At 40.2% G+C, this 20,262-nt stretch overlaps 1 protein-coding gene across 1 annotated transcript in view; it reads right to left on the bottom strand.

Moving 5' to 3' along the window:
• Positions 1–17,818: 17,818 nt before the first annotated feature.
• PPP1R14C (protein phosphatase 1 regulatory inhibitor subunit 14C) overlaps positions 17,819–20,262 on the bottom strand; it is an 83,641-nt gene continuing 81,197 nt past the window's right edge. The window contains 1 exon segment of the mRNA XM_075924428.2: positions 17,819–19,549. Coding sequence (XP_075780543.2) covers positions 19,475–19,549 — 75 coding nt within the window. The 3' untranslated portion in view covers positions 17,819–19,474.

The following is a 20,262-nucleotide window of genomic DNA, read 5'->3' as shown; positions in this document are numbered from 1 at the left end:
ATAATATGTACTGTGTGCTGCTGTGCAGACAACTCAAACTGGCACAGGCAGATGCTGTACTCTAAGGCAGAAATATAGCATTGATGCCATTCTTAGGGCCAGCTCTTTCTACCACCTGCTCTTGGCATGAAGGCGGCTTCTATCAGCCTGCCAGGGGCAGCTCCCTGTCTCTCCCAGACAGCAATCCCTCTCAGCCCACATGGGCTGTGCAGTTGCTCATTCAAGCTAGTGATCAGCCGTCAGCTCTTCTAAGCATCCCCTGCAGCATCCGGACCCTCTGTGCTTACTGCCACCTTACAACACCCGCCGTTCCTGATGCAGGAAAGTATGTAACAGCTGACTTAAGGCAGAAACAGCTGGATACCCTAGCACTAGCCCCTCAAGGGATGGGCCAAACAGCCTTGCAGTGGTGTTCCATCTGCTGCAAGGCTTAATTTATGCATGGGGTAGTTAAAGCCACTGGAGAAAACAGAACAAGGCTGTATTAAATAATGCCCAGAGAATACCATTTAAGTAAGGCCTGTCACTCAAAGCACAGGAAGTTACTGAGAGCATAGGGAAGTCAATGGAAATGTTTCCTTTGTGGAGGGGTTTCATAATTGCAGGGACAAAGAAAGACTAGCTACTTCAGAGAAGTGCTGTGACATGTTTAGTGATTTTAGTATGTGGCATGTGATTCTCCTCTCTCTCTATCAGTATTGAAGTGATGCCCCAAAGAGTTGTTTGGGTGAGAGGGAGAGATCCCATTTGTATTTTTCCTAAGTGCAGAAGGAAGTTAATTCCTTGGGAAAATTTCACTTTGAGTCATTAACATTCCACCCACATAAATCCAGCCTGTAGTTTCACTTGGGCATTATATTGTTCATTACTTCCTGCCATAAACTGTTGTATAAGGTTATCACATGCCATTAAGCTGTTGTCACCATTTCTGCCAAGAAGAAGTTGTATTTCAGCTTCAGGCGAAGCAATTACTGTATGTAAAAGCTTGTTGAAAGCAATGTAAAGCATTTTGTGATCCTCCCAGTGTAGTGGTAAGCGATGTAGGTGTAATGAAATGCAAGGCTGGCTGCCTGAAATTCAAGGGTTTTCCATTATGCATTTGAAAATGTTATGCATTCCATGTTAATCACACCATATCATGGTGGTACATTAAATTTCCCTAAGTCAGGATGGGGAAAATAACCTCAATTTCAATTACAAATATAAAGGAACCCTATTTTCAAGCCAAAGGGGATTTTCTATATAAAAAATGCAAAAATATATGGTTGAGTGGATTTTTTATTATGCAAAGAGGAAGCTATGAAAACTGTGAAAATGAGGTGTAAAATCTTGCAAAATGGAGGAAGTTTGTATACAGAAATTTGTGAAAACTTCAGACAGCTCTCTTTAGGATGAAAGTAGTGTGTAAATGGAAGATATTATTAGAATTTCTAATGATCTCACCATGGAAATAGCTGTCACGTCACCCTCCAAGATTATGGTTATGTGGACAAACGAGAGGAGCAGATGATGTATGGAAGCAGTTTATATGGAAGTATTTTCAGAATTAGACTTCAATGACAAGGGAAATGAAAAGGACATGTGAAGTCTAATTGGAATCCCTGTAGGCTTTTAAATACCCTTTGCAAATGACTTTTTCAAAAGCACCCTTATCAAAATTTTCTTCAGGAATTAGAGTACTGTATAATTTAGTCTAAGCATAAGCATATTAATTTTTCAGTCTGATGGCAAGTGGCAGACAGCTGGCAAATATTGATGTCAGCAAGTGATTTTTTTTGTTGGAGTCATACCAAAGAATGATGACACTTTAGACACCCTTCCTTCACTGAAAAAGTAGTGGCATGTATTTCCCCATATGCTACTTCACCGGAGGCATTCTCTGCATGGGTCTGATTGAATGGGGGCTACCAAACATCGTTCACCAGGGTTAATCCCTGGTGGGCTGCTGGTGCTTTATTTGCCTGTGCATCCACAGGTACAGCCACTTGAACCTCCCACTGGCTTTGGATCACCTAGCCATTAGTGAGCCTCATTTTCTTTACTGTGCATCTCAGTTATTGTGATGCTCTCTATCTGGAACTGACTGCAGAAGTTCAGCTGACCCAAAAACATGTCCCTGCAATACTCTTCACATTGCACATGCTACTCATTCAGTACAGAGTCCAGGTCCCAGTCTTCTTTAAAGCCCACTGGAGTTACAAGACCAGCTGAAAGATCAGTTGTCCCTCAGTGGTGACCTTCCTGCAATTAATAGAAACAGTGAAGCTAAAGGCAGCCAAGATAAAACATTAACGCTGGAGACAGGAATTCTTGAAGAACTACTGAACTTTCTACTGCATTGTATCAGGATGAACTCTTGCCTTGCCTTTCTTAGGGTTTAATCCAAAGCCTTCTGACTCCCAGAGCATAGTGTAAGACTTAACTACTTGAACTAGCTTTTCTTTGATAGATGTACACAGTGTTGTAGCCATGTCAGTGCCAGGATATTAGAGACAAGGGGGGTTATCTTTTATTGGACCAACATCTGTTGGTGAGAGAAACAAGCTTTAGAACTTACACAAATCTCTTCTTTAGGTCTGGTCTGAACTACTGTTAGGTCAACATAAGCAGTCTTATGTTGACCTAACTGTAAGCAAAAAATGCACACTAAATATGTAGCCTCCACTACTGTTAACTCACCCACTACACTGACTTAATACCACCACCTCCACAAGAGGCATAGGGCTTAGGTTGATGTAGCTAGATCAACAAAGTGTCACTGCAGATGCTGCATTATTATATTGACTGCCTCTGACTTTCAAAAGCTGTTCTATAATGCCCCAAACTGACACTTAAATCAGTAAGTGTGTTCCTAGTGCGGATGTGGCCCACCAACATGCGTCTACACTGGCATGATTTTGCACAAATACTCTTAACGGAAAAGTTTTTCCGTTAAAAGTATTTGCGCAAGAGAGCGTCTACACTGGCATGTAAGCATCCATGCCAGTGTAGACGCTCTCTTGCACAAGAAAGCTCTGATGGCCATTTTAGCCATTGGGCTTTCTTGCGCAAGAAATTGATATTATCTGTCTATACTGGCCTCTTGCGCAAGAACACTTGCTCAAGAGGACTTATCCCTGAGCGGGAGCATCTGAGTATTTGCGTGAGAAGCACTGATTTCATACAGTAGAACATCGGTGTTCTTGCGCAAATACTCACGGCCAGTATAGACAGGCGGCAAGATTTTGCGCAAAAGCAGATGCAGCCATGGAGAATAGTGAAGACATGCAAAAGCAATTAAATTACTGTGGTGGCTGTATGTCACCATACCTTAGTTTGACTTAGTTTTATATTGTAAACTTGCCGTCATAGGGTCACCGCTAAATACAATATGAAACAGATTCTTTAGCATAAGTAGTTAACACATTTCAAGATACTATTCAATGTCCATTCATACCAATATTAATACTAGGATAGGGAAAGCAACAGCTGTATTCAAGACTTTGTCCCATATGGAGTTCACAAATAACTACTGAAAAGATGAAACTGCTCATCTTCAACACAAATGTGAAGAGTATACTCTTGTATGGAAGTGAGACCTGGCATACTACAAAGTCTTCAAATCACAAGCTAAAAGAAATTCAGACAGATGCCGGAGATAAAGTCTTGCCATTTGATGTGAAGGATGTGTCACAAATGAGGAGCTTTGGAACAAAGCAGGACAAGAACCACTTGACATTCAAATCAAGAGAAGGAAGTGGGGATGGCTAGGCCATACTCTCAGAAAACCATCATCCAGCATGGTCCCTCAAGCTCTCACATGGAACCTGCAATGAAAATGCAAAAGAGGAAGACCTCGGACAACAGAGAAGATCTACTGAGATTGAAGGACAACAACTGGGGTACTCCAGGAGTCAGCTAGAAGTTTTGCCTCAAGACAGAGTGAAGTGGAGGAGACTTGTAGATGACCTATGGTCTACTCAGAGTATAAGGGTTTTAAGAAGTAGTCATAGGGAGGAAATAAACAGGATTAAGCAAATGGGAGGTTGCTAGTGGTTTGTAAGCAGCCATAAATCCAGAGTCTTCATTTATCCCACCATGTTTTTATTGACTAGCAAAATTATGAATTTAAAATAGCCAGACTCGTTTTTAGAAATGTTGTGCAGGTTTGCTTGAGAATGAGGACCAAGAGATCTGATGTAGAGTGTTCCCTTTGTGGAAATCTATAGGACATAGTGAAATATAAAGGACAAAAATACCCTGTGTGAGTTTCATTTGAAAGTATAGTGATTTTCTGGTTTCAGTCACACAACTATTGGGGCATTTAGTCCACTGGACAATAGAACTCACCAGTTGTGACAGACATCGTAGAGGGTTTAGATAATTGTAGAAGTGCAGATGTTTCTGCAAGTTTTGCATCTGTTGTTCTGGCAGGTTCTGGGTTCTCCTTTGAGTTGGTGAGTCCTAGCTGCAGGGGGCTTGCTTTTTTTTTTTTTTTTTTTTTTTTTGGAGAGGTTGGGGAGTTGTTCGAAGACCAGACGTGGGCAGTTAAGGAAAGATTTCTTTCAGGATGGGGGACCCATTGAGTATGTGTTTTAACTGTTTGATGCTATCCCATGTAGGTTCCACTGTGGGGTGGTAAATGACAACTAGTCAAATGTGGTCAGAGGGTTTTTCGTATCAAAACAGGTTCTGTTTCCTAGCATTGACATTTGTTGTTCTGGAGAAGGGAGGGATCAGAGATGAGTCAGGAGATGGCAGGGTTACGCAGGGAAGAGGTAGGCAGCAGCAGGGAGAGTGAGTGTGAGAGAGAGAAAGTAGGGGGTTGTCACATTTTCTATTTTATTATTAGACTCTTGAGCACTGCCCATTTCTGTTCTTAGGCACAGAAAGAGGGTGGGGAGGGGGTGAGGGGATCCGAAGCTACCTGTGTGGAGGCTGCTGTCCTTTCTAACATTGTGCTGGGGTTGGGGAGGGGAAATGCTCCACAGGTCAGTACTCACCAGGTGTGGGGAAGAGGGCGGAGGCAAGCCCTGCACAGGTATCTTCTCCACTATCCATGGATATGCAGGGCTCTGTCCATCTGGGTTCAGAGATCCAAATATTAGTGTGTTTCCTGCTGCCAAACTCAGGCAGCTTTGCTGCACAATTCAGGGTCAATGTGTCCTTTCATTTTTTCCTGACTGCCAAAAAACAGAGCTCTGTCTCTTTCATTCTGGCTGCTCTGAGCAGAAAGTAGACCTAGACAGAGAGGAGTGAGAAGAAGGGATTAGATACTCAGGAAGCTGTCAGGCAAGCAAGGGTGGTGTGGTGGTAGTGTCCCTAGGAGAGAGCAAGTTCACAACCCTGTTCTACCATGAGAGTCCTTAATGATCTTTGGCAAATCAGTCTTTGTGCCTTTGCTGCTCATCCAGAAAATGCGGATATTAACCCATCAGGCTCTATTGTTTTCCTGGTCTAGGAATGGGGAAATGTCATCTGTGCTGTTAAAAGTGGGTTTTTCCTCTCTTTTGTAACTAAGTCCTGAACCCAGGGGATTCCCCCCGAGTATCTAGATTAATTGGTGGCTCTTTTTCATGTAGTCACTATGCTTGCAATGGCAAGTTTGTTTTCTTTTCCTAATTAACCTGGTATTGGTTCATGTCTGCGTCCTGGAAAATCTGTCTGTGGGCATCTGCATGCCTCTGACTAAGGGACATCTACCACAGACTGCAGCTTGCATTTTCTCTTTTCTTTTTCAAGCTCTTCAAGAACTTGAGGTACCCCTGAGGTTTTTAGGGAGGAGGTTTCCCAAGTCATCTCTTCCCTGGTTTTCTTGGAATATTTGGGGGATAGCAGTGGTTTTTATTCTCCAAAGTCCAGGTATTAGGATTTCTGGGGAAGTTTTTGTACCAAAGCCTGTAGAGATCAGGTTTTGGGGTGATGTCACTTCTGCATTCCTCGTGACAGAGTGGCAAACAGCCTTGACAATCACCATGTAGTTGCCACCAGCCTACAGCATTCCAGTAGGTGCCACCAGTCTCCAGTCAGACCCAACCCCCTGAAGGGAAGGTAGAGGCAAGCAGAAAGGGGGAGTTCTATTTAGGTGCACAAGCAGGTACCAGCACAGAAGATAAGGTGGCAGCCACAGTTCCAGAGAGAATAAAGAGGCATATTTCTGTGTCAACTAACTAAAAACATCATTTCTATATGCACAGAGCAGCCAAATGCACAGAACCACCCTTATAATAGCACCTTTTATTAAACTCATTCGTCAATCCAGTCCTACAGCCCAGATCAACCACATATTGTATATTTGTAACAAACAGTTCTATGTACTTACTAGTAACACAGTATACTATTATTGCTGAGTCTAACAAAAAATTATGGGACTATAAATTCCACCCACTTTATATGACCATGACCCTTCATAATCTATTCTGCCCTTGGACAGATGCATGCTGATTCTACTGAGTTGAGTTAGGAGCTGCCCATCTGGAACTGAAGGCCAAGTAGATACAGCCGCCCTTTGTATTCGTTTTTATTTTAAATTTGGAAGCTTCCAAGTCTGCTCATCACTCCAGGTGACATGGCAACAAACTGGTAGCGTTAAAACCCCACAAGAAGTCATCTCACCATCCCATTGCCTTAAGGTATCTGAAATACTCGATGCCTCCTAGCAAATGTTCTGTGTGCCAGAATAGTAGTTGATGGAGAGAAGCCTATTCACTAGAATTACTCAACATTTTTCACTGATCTGTTTCACCACCACGAACCAAAAATAAACAATTCACTGAAAAATTGTCAGGGTTTTTCCCTCTACCTCAGCAAATTTCAAAGATGAAACATTCCTTATTTTTATTGAAATGTTTCACAGAGAGAGGGTGGGTGAGTAATCATTGCTCAAACAGCTTTACTTTTAATTATCATGGGGATGCAGCAGCATTATCATATCAAAACAATATCCCAAAATACTACTGTACATTTTGCTTTTATTCCATGGCACTGTAAATAATCCATGTGCTTCATAATGGACTGAGCAAGCTGTTAGACCATGTCTCATAAAGCAGTTCTAAATATTGACCATTCAATAAGAAAAACTGAAGTTTGTAGATGACAATTTTTAATTGTTTAAAATATATTAGATAATACTTCAAAAGACACTAATACACAAAAGCATTAGGATAGACCAACGTACACATAATAATAGATTATGTGGTTGATCTGGACTGCAGGACTGGATGCGTGATCACATAGTGATCTGAAAAGGTATGGACTGAGTGAGGACCATGTGGCTGCCCTACATAGGTCGACCATTGGCACCTGAGTCAAGAATGCCACTGACGTCGCCTGCGCCCTTGTGGAGTGTGCTATGATTGGGGGAAGGTCCTTGCCCGCCCCCTGGTAACATTCCCTAATACAGAAGGTGATCCAAGATGACAGGCACCGTGCCGAAATGGGGGATCCCTTCGTTCTCTCTGCAAAAGAAATAAAAAGCTGTACCGATTTACAAAAGTCTTTTGTCTTTTCAATGTAAAAGGCTATGGCTCTCCTCATATCGAGGCAGTGCAAGCTCTGTTCTCTAGCCAACATATGAGGCTTAGGAAAAAACACAGGTAGGAAAATGTCCTGGGATGTGTGGAAATGGGAAACTACTTTTGGAAAGAAAGCCGGATGAGGTTGTAGTCGGACTTTATCTTTGAAGAAGACTGTGTAAGGTGGCTCCAAGGTCAGCGCCTTGAGCTCTGATACCCTCCTAGCTGAGGTTATTGCCACCAAGAATGTTACCCTCCACAACAGGTGCCTTACTAGCGTTCTTTTAGGGGGTCAACAAACAAGTGGACAACAGGGATCCAGTAGATATACTGTACTTATATTTCCAGAAGCCTTTGACAAGGTCCCTCACCAAAGGCTAAGTAAAGTAAGTTGTCATGAGATAAGAGGAAAAGCCCTCTTGTGGATTGACAACTGGTTAAAAGACAGAAAACAAAGGGTTGGTATAAATGTTAAGTTTTGAAAATGGTGAGAGGTAACTAATGGTGTTCCCCAAGGGTCCATACTGGAACCAATCCTATTCAACCTACTTATAAATAATATAGAGATAGGGATAAACAAATTTTGAGGTGGCAAAATTTGCAGATGATACCAAACTGCTCAAGATAGTTAAGACCAAGGCAGACAGTTTTGTGAGATCTTTTTGAAGCTTTTCACAAAGTGATTGGGCAACAAATGGCAAATAAAATTTAATGTTGATAAATGTAAAGTAATGCACATTGGAAAAAATAATCCTAACTATACATTCAATATGATGGGAACTAATGTAGCCATAACTACTCAAGAGAGAGATCTTGGAGTCTCTGAAAACATCCACTCAGTGTGCAACAGCAGTGAAAAAAGAAAACAATGTTAGGAAATAATTTAAAAAGGGATAGAGAATAAGACAGAACATCTCTTTGCCTGTATATAAAACCACAGTGCGCCCACATTTTGAATACTGCGTACAGATGTGGTCACCTCATCTCAAAAATAGATACATTGGCATTGGAAAAGGTTCAGAAAAAGGCGACAAAAATTATTAGGGGTTTGGAATGGATCCCATAGGAAGAGAGATTAAAAAGACTGGGACTTTTCAGCTCAGAAAAGGGGCAATATGATAGAGGTCTATACAATCATGACTGGTGTGGAAAAAATGAATAAGGGAAAGTTATTTACTTGTTCCCATAACATAAATATTAGAGGTCAAATTAAATTAATAGGTAGCAGGGTTAAAACAAACAAAAGGAAGTTTTCTTCACATGGTGCACAATCAACCGGTGGAACTCTTTGCCAAAGGATGTTGTGAAGACCAGGACTTTAACAGGGTAAAGAAAGAATTAGATAAATTCATGGAAGTTAGGTCCATCAATGGCTATTAACCAGGATGAGTAGAAATGGTTTCCCTAGCCTCTGAGAGAGGCTGGGAATGGGTGCCAAAAGAGGAATTGCTTGAAGATTCCCTGTTCTGTTTGTTCCCTCAGGTACACCTGTCATTGGCCACTGTCAGAAGACAGGATACTGGGCTAGATGAATTTTTGGTCTGACCCAGTATGACCATTCTTACATTCTTAATGCAGTTGATGAAAATACATGTAAGAATCAAAAACTAGGCAAAGCCACCCAGACCTCCAAGAAAATTCCAGTGGGCATTCTAAGTTTATTCAAATCACCTGAAACTTTTAGGATTGCAAATCAGGCTGTCTACCTCCCAAAATCTACTACTCAAGAGATCCCACCTCCCTGTATAGCTGTTCTAGAAACAACCTGTCTTGCAGTATTTTATCACTTCACATCCAGGCTCACTGCAAATGGGATAGAAAAGGGAAAACTATCAGCAAATAGAATCAACTTTTGCCAGTTCTAAAAAACAAGTTCATTTTGAAATTCTGAAATCATTCAATGAAAGGTTAGGACGTGAGGTTTTTACTGTATCTAAGTCATCTCTTCAAATACGCTGCTCATCCCATAGAGATAATACGCTAAACCTAATCCATTTTATTTTAGTGAATGTTGTTTCAAACTTCAGCCGACATCTTTGCAACCTCTATCACAATGGTGGGAAGTCAGTATCTTTTTGAAAGTTTGGCTTGGGGAATTTTAAGCCACCTTCACTGGAGGAGAGAGCATTCTATATACAAACCTTTTTCTCCCTCAGACAGTTACCAGTAGATATTTTTGCTCATGTCATTAATTCCCATCACTCGTGGCCTTGTTCTTTCCCCAAGCTATTTAACCAAAGCCACGATCTGTTGCAGAGGGTGATGCAGACCTTGAATTGAGGGAGAATACACTGAAATGCATCTTCTCGTGTTAAAATAGAGTTAGCAGTTTATGCATAAAAAGACAGATAAAAGTAAACATAGTTAAATAAAAGTATAAAATGCATAAAAGTAGACATAGTTAAATAAATCCTCATAGGAACACTTCATACTTAGCTCCTGTGCTGTATACAGACTTATTTAACATAGGGGGTTGCTTAGGAGTTTCTTTTTATCCCACTTATTATTTAAATAAATGAGGAAGGAAAGCATTGTCCTCTATATAATTCGACAAAAGGCAGCATTGTGTTTTCAGAAAATGGTATTTTGCCATATGTGAGTTGCATATTTACCTATGTATCTTGGAAAATGGTGCCTCTTACCTTGGAGGGTTTTTTTTAAAATTAATGATGAATACCCTTACAGTCCATTTAAGCCTTGGAAATCTAATAAAGCAACATCAATTGCTCACCAGCAGGATTTCCACTTGTTGCATCTGGCTGGCATAGCAACTCTTTGCAGATGATCTGTAAAGATCACATCAATTATTTTTGGTACACACGCTCATACATATATTTTAACGTAAGCTTAAACAGTTTAAATTATTGATGGCTTCTGCTAGTGACCAATTGAAATGTGGGGGAAGGGATAGCTGCTGCAATTCCTTTACTTCTGTTTAGCCTTTAAAATGGCAAAAAAGGATTAATCCCAAACATTTAAGCACATATAATAATGATATCGCTGCTACTGATAAATTTACTTTGGAGTAAGTGCTTTGTTCCCAGGAGGAAGGTTCCAGCTCAGCAGCTGAAGACAGCTTGTAGGGGAAGATGTTAGAAAGCAGCTAATCAGCCAGAAGACTCCCTGAGATTTTGCTTCATTTTTACCAGTCACTGCCAACTTTTTGCCCGTCACCTCCTGGTTGCTTTTGACACGTCTACTCCATTCCTTTTGTTAAACTAGAAATACAGGTAGGCTTGCCAGGTGTCCAGTTTTGAACCGGACAGTCCAGTATTTGAGCTTTCTGTTCAGGAAACAAATTGAGAAAATATAAATGTCCAGTCTCTTCCAAATGAGATGTAATGTAGATTGTGATGTAATATCAAGTATGTCCGGTATTTTTGTTGAAACCATCTGGCTACTATAAATACAGGACAAAGAATGAAAGGCCCTTAAGTACCAATTAGATACCTGAAGTATTGCATTTAAGAAAATTGATGGGACTGACACTTTTTTTGGACAAAGAGAGGGAATACTGGGATTTAAGATGAAAGTTGATTTTCCAGGGAAGGAGGAAGGAGAGAGCACGCACCCAAGAAGTTATAGTTTGTTCTTTTATTTTCCTAAGGGCAGTGGACTCCGTCCCACACAATAGTCACCTGTGTGTGTTGAAGGCACCTATATAATGGAACAAGGGTTTTTTAAATTCCATTGTTGCCTGTTGTCTGGGCACGCTGGTGGGAAAAGCATAACAAAAAAAAAAACCCACGCATTGCATTTTTGAACCTTAGAAGAGTTTTGGATTTGGTTATGGCTTTTGCATTAATCCAAGGTATTGTCAATATCTAGTATTTAACAGAAGTATGGTGGACTTTAAGGGATGATTCCTATTTAAATCCTATGGGAATTTAACCCCTCAAAATAGAGACAAGAATTTAATTATTGTGTGGATCAATTTAATTTCCTCCCTCCCCCACCACAAAGGTCTATGTAGGACATAATATAGGTCAAATGTTGAATTCTAATATAGTAGATGATCAATTATAATATTCAAGCATGTATAATGTTTCAATGCAATTTATTTCAGTGGGTTTGACAAAAATATTTAATGCTAACGAATACAGGGCAAAATTCTACTTCCTACAACATCTGTCTGATTTCAGTAGATTTACATTCGTGTAATGGAACTGAATTGGATTTTACATGGTGCAATGCCATGTAGATATAAAGAAAAGTCTTCGAGAAGTACAATTCAAATTCATGTTGATGGGCCTGAGAAAATGTAAAGAGGGCAGAGTGGGCAACTGTCCAGGGGCCCAGCGATTCAAAAGGGCCTGGAGGAGTTCCTAGCAGCAGCAGTCAGAGCCCCTGTGCAGCACACTCCAGACAGTGCTGAAAACAGCCCTACCCCTTCCACCTGAGGCCCCATCACTTCATGGGATGCAGAATCACTCTCCTCCCCGCCTTGCCCAAGGGCCCCATGAGGCTGTCAGCCTCACTGCATTGTCTAATGTGAAGTAATAGCTGGTAGGGTTTCCCAGAAGAAGACCCTCCTGCATATGGTTGAAGCAGAATTACTGCCCTTTTCCTGGCAACAGCAGGGACTAAGGCAGCAGTTCTCTCCTGGGTAGCCTCTGTTTTCCTTATAGGGATAATCCAGGGAAAGCACACATTAATTCCTTGTCAGCCATGAATTCTTTAAAGATCACCATGGGACAAAGACTGTAAGAACTGTGACTGTGACCTTTAACATACAGCCATAGGCAGGTCCTCTGGTCACTCTGCATGGGAATAATAGCGTGATCCTTTCTAGTTAGAAAAATATTACTCTATGGCTACATTCTTGGTGACCATGCAGCATGCAGGCCTTTGGTACCAATGGGTTGCTGTATCTCTAGTGACACACAGTTCTATCAGGTGCTCCAGAAAATATTTCTATGATTTCTCACTACGTAATGAGCTTTGGACCTGAACCAGAAATGTCAGGGCAAGAGATTGAACTGGCACAAGAAGCAGGGGCAGGGTACATTTCAGTCATTCTTAAAATGAAAAAAGTGTGTTAGCTTAGAGGACATTTTTTTTACTTGCTTTCATATGGCATGAATAAATACAGACATACAGAACCTTGTGTGCAAATGTATCAACTTGTATGACAGGGATAAGTCATGCATGCAATTTGTGCAGCAACATCATGAAATAATGGACTACAAATGCAATACAAATAAGGCATTCAAAAATTTAAAAACGGAATGGGGGGCAATGAAGATGCTCCTTACTTGGCACACCATGTGGTCTAGGGCCAGCACTGTTTATACAGAGCAATCCTATCTGCCCTCAGCCTTTGTTGTGTTAAACAAGCCATACTTCTTAATTCTCCTATTGCAAGGTATTTTCTCCATTCCCCTGATCATTCAAGCAGCCCTTTTCTACACCTGTTCCAATTTGAATTTATCATTTTTAGATAGGGGAGAGCCTAAGTGTACACACTATTCCAGGTGCAATGTTACCATGCCTTGTATAATGAAATAACACTTCCCTGTCTCTACTGGAAATCTCTCACCTGGTACATTAGCTTTTTTCATAGATGCATCATAGTAGTGACACACTCATCCTGTGATCAACCAGTGCCCTGAGCTCTCTTTCCTCTTCGGTCACATCCACTTGGTAAATCCACAGTTTGTGAAAACTCCTTTTGTTAGACTCTAAGTGCCTAACTTTGCACCATTATATTTCATAACGCTTCTATTCATCCAGTTTCCAAGCTCATCCACCTCTTTTAGTATGATATTCAAAACCGCCTCCAGAGTGATAATTCTTCCAACTTTGTCTCCTCTTAGCACATTCCAGCTTTTTGTGCCAAAGTCATTAATGAAAATGTTAAATAAGATTGGTCCCAAGACCAAAGGACACAGATTGCAACAAAAGGAAAAAGAGCTATTCCACTGCTGAAGGATCTCTGCCTCCCGAAGTAACAGTTGGTAGGTTGATGGCAGCATTCTTGTGAACCTACCCATATCTACCCCAGCTACAGCATTCAAGGGTATGGCTGTGATGACCTATGCTTATATGGGCAGAAAGGACAGAATGGGCCTAACATTTATTGTGCCCTACCCCTGCGCACACACCCTGGAAAGTGTAATTGTTTTCGGGTGTTAGCTAAACCCCACTGTATAAGATTTTCAGCCTGAAGTCATTTTCTAACCCGTGTTTCTTTTTTTAAAAAAGGATCATTTGGAAAGGTAACCAACTGCAATATTATTCCAGTGAGCAGAACTCATTATCCCTAGTTCAAACTACAGTTATGTACTATAATTTTATTATCTAGTCCCAACTTAGTATAAGTGCATCCTTCATTTTACAAAAAGGCTTGTCTCCATTTTTTAATTAGAGAAACGGAAAAATTGACAAGTTGAAAAATTCAGATTCATGTTTTAGGCACGCCAAAATTCAGGGTGCTAACATGTGATGTCCCTCACCAGCAGCCCCTGCGACATGCACCTCCACATAGAGGCTCACTGGGCTGCGTGCCTACCCACCGCCTTAATTCGGTCCATTATTTTTAAGAGAACAGTTTCAGAGGTGCTGATTTAAAATGTTATCGCAAGTCATCGGTGGGTTTTCTTCAAACCCCTGTAGCTGTAGGCCCATGAGACTTTCAGCTTTCATTTAAATGTACATTTCAAGTCCTTATGATTGCCGAGAAAACTGGAAAACGCAATCCACTTCCTCTCAAAGGACCCACCAATCACATTAAAAACCCCATTTTTGTAAGAGCCCCATGATTTCAGGAGGGTCAGTGGTAATGACGCAGCAGTGGGATGCAGCAATTCTCTTTTTTTTTTTTGAACAAACATGGAGGATGGCAATGCTTGGAACACGGAGTGCAAGATTCTTTTAATCCTAGCTTTTGGTTTGGGCCCATCTTCTCATCCAGCTGCACATCACTGACAACAGTTGCTAGATTTCCTGTTAATGACACTTCAGATTATAGGTACCAGGTTAGTAGCCAAAAGAACATGTTCTTACCCAAGTGGATCTAGAAATTAAATGTTTATGTTTTACAGAAATTGTGCTAGCCATCTCATGAAATGAGGTTTTCTTGTATTCGGATCACATTTTGGACTGAGTCCTAATAATCTCACTTCCTCAGGCCCTCCCTTGTTCTTATGCTCTCACTGCAAAGGGCCTGTGATTCAACATGTAAGAAATTTCTATAACACAAACGTGGTAAAAGCAATTAAAATAAAAATTTGAAAAAGCCAAAAAACAATCTCCAAATCTGCATTAAACACACAAGTATGTTGCCTTCCACATCTTTAGAAACAGAATTCACACTGTAGAGTGAAGCCCCCTTTTGGGTCAGACCAGATGCCATTGATAACCATTGCATAAGAACTAGGGACCAGCTAAACAAGGTCAGATAAACCATTTGGAGGTTTTCAGATTCCCTCTTTCCTCTCTGGAGTTTGAAAACCAACAAGGAGATGAATGTTAAGATGACAGTCTTTTCACTTAACTTACCCCATAACTAGAAGAGTTAAAAGGAGATGAATATTTGGGACAATCACGTTATCTGCTTTTCTTCTCTAGCACAGGAATTCACTACCTATCCCTTGTTGCTTCCTAATTCACACAGCTGGTGTGATTAAAAGTCAGGTGAACTGGAAACAAAATCCTTGCATGCTCCAGCTATTTTTAGGCCATTGGGAAGACTGGATAGTGACAAACCATAAAATATGCAAACACTAATGTGGACATATGCAAGAAAGTGTTCCCTGAAAACCCACCTTTTTGTTGGCAACTCTGCTAAAAAAGCAAAAAAAAAAAACTCAGTTTCAGTGTGTATTCATTATGGAGCCAATTCAGTATAATTCACTAACAGTTTTTAAAGCCAAAGGAAATTTGTAGTGCTGCCAAACTTGGCCCTTTTCATTCCCAGCTGGGCATTGAAAATGGCTTGCAAGCTCCTATTTCTAGTTGCACAACAAGTGTGTGCTATTGAAATGCCACTCAAGTACTGTAGAGTGCTAGGAACACCCACACACTATAAAGAGATAAGCACCATGAGATTTTAAATCAACAAGCTGATCTCTTCTCTCATACCACTGAGCCAAGAGTAACTCCCTTAAAAGTCAAAGAGAAGAATCAGACCATGTAGTTGCCCAGGCATGTTACACCAGCTGGAAAGAAAGGCTATTTAGAACTCATTTCTGCTTACCAAACACTTAAGAGTGAAGGATTTTCAGCATTTTAGCTGGAGGTGTTGAAGCCTTTCCTAGCATTTGTCCTTCCCTAGATACACAATGGGCAAAAACAAAATAGCAGACATTATCCTTGATTTTAGACATAAGTCCTAGGGGCATGATTTATCTGTTCCAAACAATTCCTCAAAGGATAGTATTATTTCCAGTATTATCTGCTGTGTGCAATTCAAGAGAGCACAAAGGATGCAATTAATGATGAAGAGAGCAATTACCCCTTTCTGGTTAATTACCATTTTGCAGCATTGTATATAATTTTAGGCAAATTTTAATAAAGTGGCAATTTATTGTTTGTGAAGAACAAAGAGTAGCAGTGTAATTATCAATATATTTGTGATTTGGTGTAGTTTTAGTTGTACTATACTTCATTTTCCCAAGATTAGAAAGTTTGCCATAATTAAAAGTATTTATGGTACCGAGTCTCAGAATTCAAACAAATTCTAAATATTACCCTCTCAGAGTGTACAGATCTAAGTTGTTGCTACCCCTGAGCCAGCTGCAGTGTTCAGAGAGCAAAGTTCTGTGGTGTTTAGACCTAGGGAGTTGTTTTAGGCCCATCTCCATTATACCCATAAGGAGAAACAGGTATCTGAAGTTAGGAGGTACTAGGGGAATAATATTCATGTAAGCCGATATTGTTCCGGTAAACAAAAAACCAAAAAACCACACACAAATTTCCATGCTAGTAATGAGTCTCTCAAACTGGAGTGTCTCTCCATGTCAATACTTCACTGAATTATTACAGTGGAGATTATGAAAAGGTCTGTGTGCACATGGCAGTATATTTTCTAGAAGAAAGCATATGAAAGTCCCAGAATTATCTTATGTCATGTGTTCTCTAATGACTAGAATCTAGAAAGGACAATTTTAATTTTGTACCAAACTCAGAATTTGATTTCAATCTGCAGACACACTTGACATTTAATATGCAAACATCTGAGGCTAGGTTGTAAGTTAAGAAAGGCTCCAATAGACTCCTTTCTTTAAAATGTGATGCGGTTCAAGATAGTCTAATGAGTCAGTCTGCAGAATAGTATCCTGTACAAGGAGCACATGCCAAGAATACACTCCACATTAGAACACTGCAGTTAGTCTTAAGAAACCTGCAAAAGTCTGAGAAATATTTCTTTCTTTTGCTTCTTTATAATTCAACACCACCTGGAAAGGTTGTACCCAATATTTATTGTATCAACATAGAAAGAAAAGGGTAAAATACTAGCTCCATTAAAGTCAATGGCAAAACTCCCAATGACTTCAGTGGGTCCAGGATTTCACTTGAAGTCTCAACATCCATATTTCTGCTGAGGGCAAGTCTACAATACAGACCTAAAATGGTACAACTACATCCCACAAGAGTGGGAAAAATCCACACCCTTGAGTGACGTAGTCACACCAACCTTAACCCCTTGTGTAGATAGTGCTAATCAATGTGAGAGCTTCTCACACTGACATAGGGAAGCTGTATTAACTATGCTGACTGAAGAGGCTCTCCCACTAGCATAGTAACATCTTCAGTAAAGCACTACAGCACTGAAGCAGCTACAGCAGTGCCACTATCCATAAATATGATCCCCAAGAGACTTTAGGAAGACAGAGCTGGATCAACACCTCAAGAAGGACATGACTTAAAATTATTTTCTCTTCTTTCAGGAGCTACATAGCTTCCTGAGCATGCTGGGATAAAGAGGTCCTCTTGGTGATACATTCAATACCTCCACTCCCCAGCTGATGACTGAAGTTTTCCACTCCAGTTCTCTCCAGGTCATTTAAAGCACACCAGGGAAAGTTTCATATTCCTAATATTCTAGGGGAAGGGATAGCAGGGAAATCTTTTCAGAAAGCAGACTCAGGTTCTATTCATTATAGAGCAGCAAAGAAACCAACAAAAGAAAATACCTCCTTTTCAGATGACTTAAAAGAAAGAATTCTTCAGGTAACAATTTCTTCATAGAAACATTTCCCGCCCCCAACAGCTTAAGCTAGACTGACATATACAGACCAATTCATTCCTTCTGTCTATATATCCATATAACGACCATTGGATATATTCACTAGTCTCTTTGTGAAGTGTAGATGTAACAAGAGTCACAAGTTGTTCCATTTATTTGAGTACTGGTAAATAAAATCATTGATCAACGTTACAAAATTAAATACATTTTAAAAAGCTTGCCAGAATACATAAAATTCACAAACATGTATTTCTTATTTTTAAAAATAAAACATTCAGAGCACCTTTGATATAAAATGCCTGACTAAAATCATCTATTGGCATTTGGTAGCTTATGGAACACATGGAAAATATCTTTTAATGGAGAAATGTCAGGGATCCACTGAAAGTATTCCATTCTTCCTTTCAGAAGAAAGGAGGACCCATAGCTAACAGATCCCCCCCAAGTTGTGGGGACAGAGATCTAAACACTTGCTATACCACTCTTTACTGAGAGGGAGATCTGCATTAAAACTTACAATGCAAAACAGTGCTTTTAGCTTGTTTTGGTAGCACTTCTTTCCCCCACAATGTGAAATGTTTTTAGATGGGGATTGCCATTTCTCTAGGCATCATGTCAGACTCTTATACAGTAGATTAATACAACTCTAAGGATATGTCTACACTACCACCCTAGTTCGAACTAGGGTGGTTAATGTAGTCATACGAACTTGCAAATGAAGCCCAGGATTTGAATTTCTCGGGCTTCATTTGTATGTTGCCGGGCGCCACCATTTTTAAATGTCCGCTAGTGCAGACTCCATGCCCGCGGCTACACGCGGCACAAACTAGATAGTTTGGATTACGCTTCCTATTCCGAACTATCTAGTTTGTGCCGCGTGTAGCCGCGGGCATGGAGTCCGCACTAGCGGACATTTAAAAATGGCGGCGCCCGGCAACATACAAATGAAGCCCGGGAAATTCAAATCCTGGGCTTCATTTGCAAGTTCGTATGACTACTTTAACTACCCTAGTTTGAACTAGGGTGGTAGTGTAGACATACCCTAACACACCATGAGGTGAAGAGGAAATGATCTGGCAAAGCATCAAAGTCAATAAAACAATTAGAAGTCTACAAATTAAGCCCTTAAGAAAATCCCCAGTTTTCATATGTTGCTTTTTCAATGAAGTATGCTGACATCTTTCACCTCAGTGCTTTAAGATGGATTTAGAAAATGGCAACACTCATTTTGGTAACCTAAATTGTTGCCCTCTGGTAACATGTTTGCAGCAGTCACCATTTAAGTAGTTTACTGTAACAAGTTCCCTTCCGGCCACATGAACAGCATTCACACCCCCACTTTACAACTTATATACATACAAGCACAAGAATCTTGACACCCATGAGTTAAATGTACAACCAACTTAAAATGTCATCCTACTAATTGCTAGGGGAAAATTAAAAGGCATCTCTTCTAGCTTTGCAACTTTACATAGTCTTCTGATTCACCATGTGGGACTGCTGCCCTTCACTGCTATGGCATGGTCACTAATGCTTGGATTCTTCATCCGGGTCAATGATCCTCGAGCAGGGTAGTTGAGCAGCATCCAAAAATGCTGATATCTTTGATAAAAAAATTGACACTTAAAAAACCCCTTAAAATCACATGACATAGGACTCCCTTGAGTAAACGTCAAAACTGAATCAAACCAAAAAAAAAAAAAAAAAAAGTTGCTCGGAAAGACAACTATTTTAATAAAAGGTCTTGTTGTCAAAATCCCATTTCCCTTGCGAGGTGTCATGGAGAGTGCTACTATATACTCTTCTTTTGAGGGGGGCTTAGCTTCCTCATCCCTCTTATCCGAGTTAGCAGTTCTCTGATAAACTCCTAGGAAAAAAAAGGATTAGAAATAATCAATATTTTGCATAATCAAGACATCATAGTTTGGGTTTGTATTTTTTTTTTTTTTCAAAGGACGGACACTACAGCAAACTATACAGGCTTACCCTGGAGATTGTTTACTGATAAAGGTGGAATTTATATGAAGTCTTGGAATATTTAAGGCTACGTTACACACCCTCATCATGAAGTGGAAAGGAAATAAACTCATTCCCTCCATGTGCCTTATAATTCAGTTGCTGTCCATCTACCACCCTCTTACACAAGTCAATTGGCAAGTTACCCACTGGTCAGCTTTCTTCAAAAACTGAAAGAGGCATCTCAGATCAAATGTTATATTTCAATCACACGTTTTACCTTTGATCACATACATAATTATGTTTTAAAAAGAGAGACTAAGTAAAAAGATGTTTTCACCTGTAGTTTCCGCAAACACAAGAGGCAATTTTTGGTAACCTGCCCTCAACGTTTTTTTTTTTAATCTTCAGGCAAAATCAAACTTGGAAATTTCAGTCCAAGGAGGACAGTTTCAGAAAACTATGATCTTGAAAAATATGAAGTTATTTTGAAAACCTTTACTACAGTGGCTGCTACAGAGAAACTACTGACACTCCATATCGACAGTGGAAAAGCTTGCCAAAAATGTTCACTATTGCTATTAATGTTAGCCTCACTTTTGCCAAACAAGCAATCATACTATA

Source organism: Pelodiscus sinensis, chromosome 3, assembly GCF_052426305.1.
Source record: "Pelodiscus sinensis isolate ZL-2025 chromosome 3, ASM5242630v1, whole genome shotgun sequence".
NCBI lineage: Eukaryota > Metazoa > Chordata > Testudines > Trionychidae > Pelodiscus > Pelodiscus sinensis.
The sequence above is the reverse complement of the archived record's forward strand: the minus strand, read 5'-3'. Positions and strand labels throughout refer to the sequence as shown.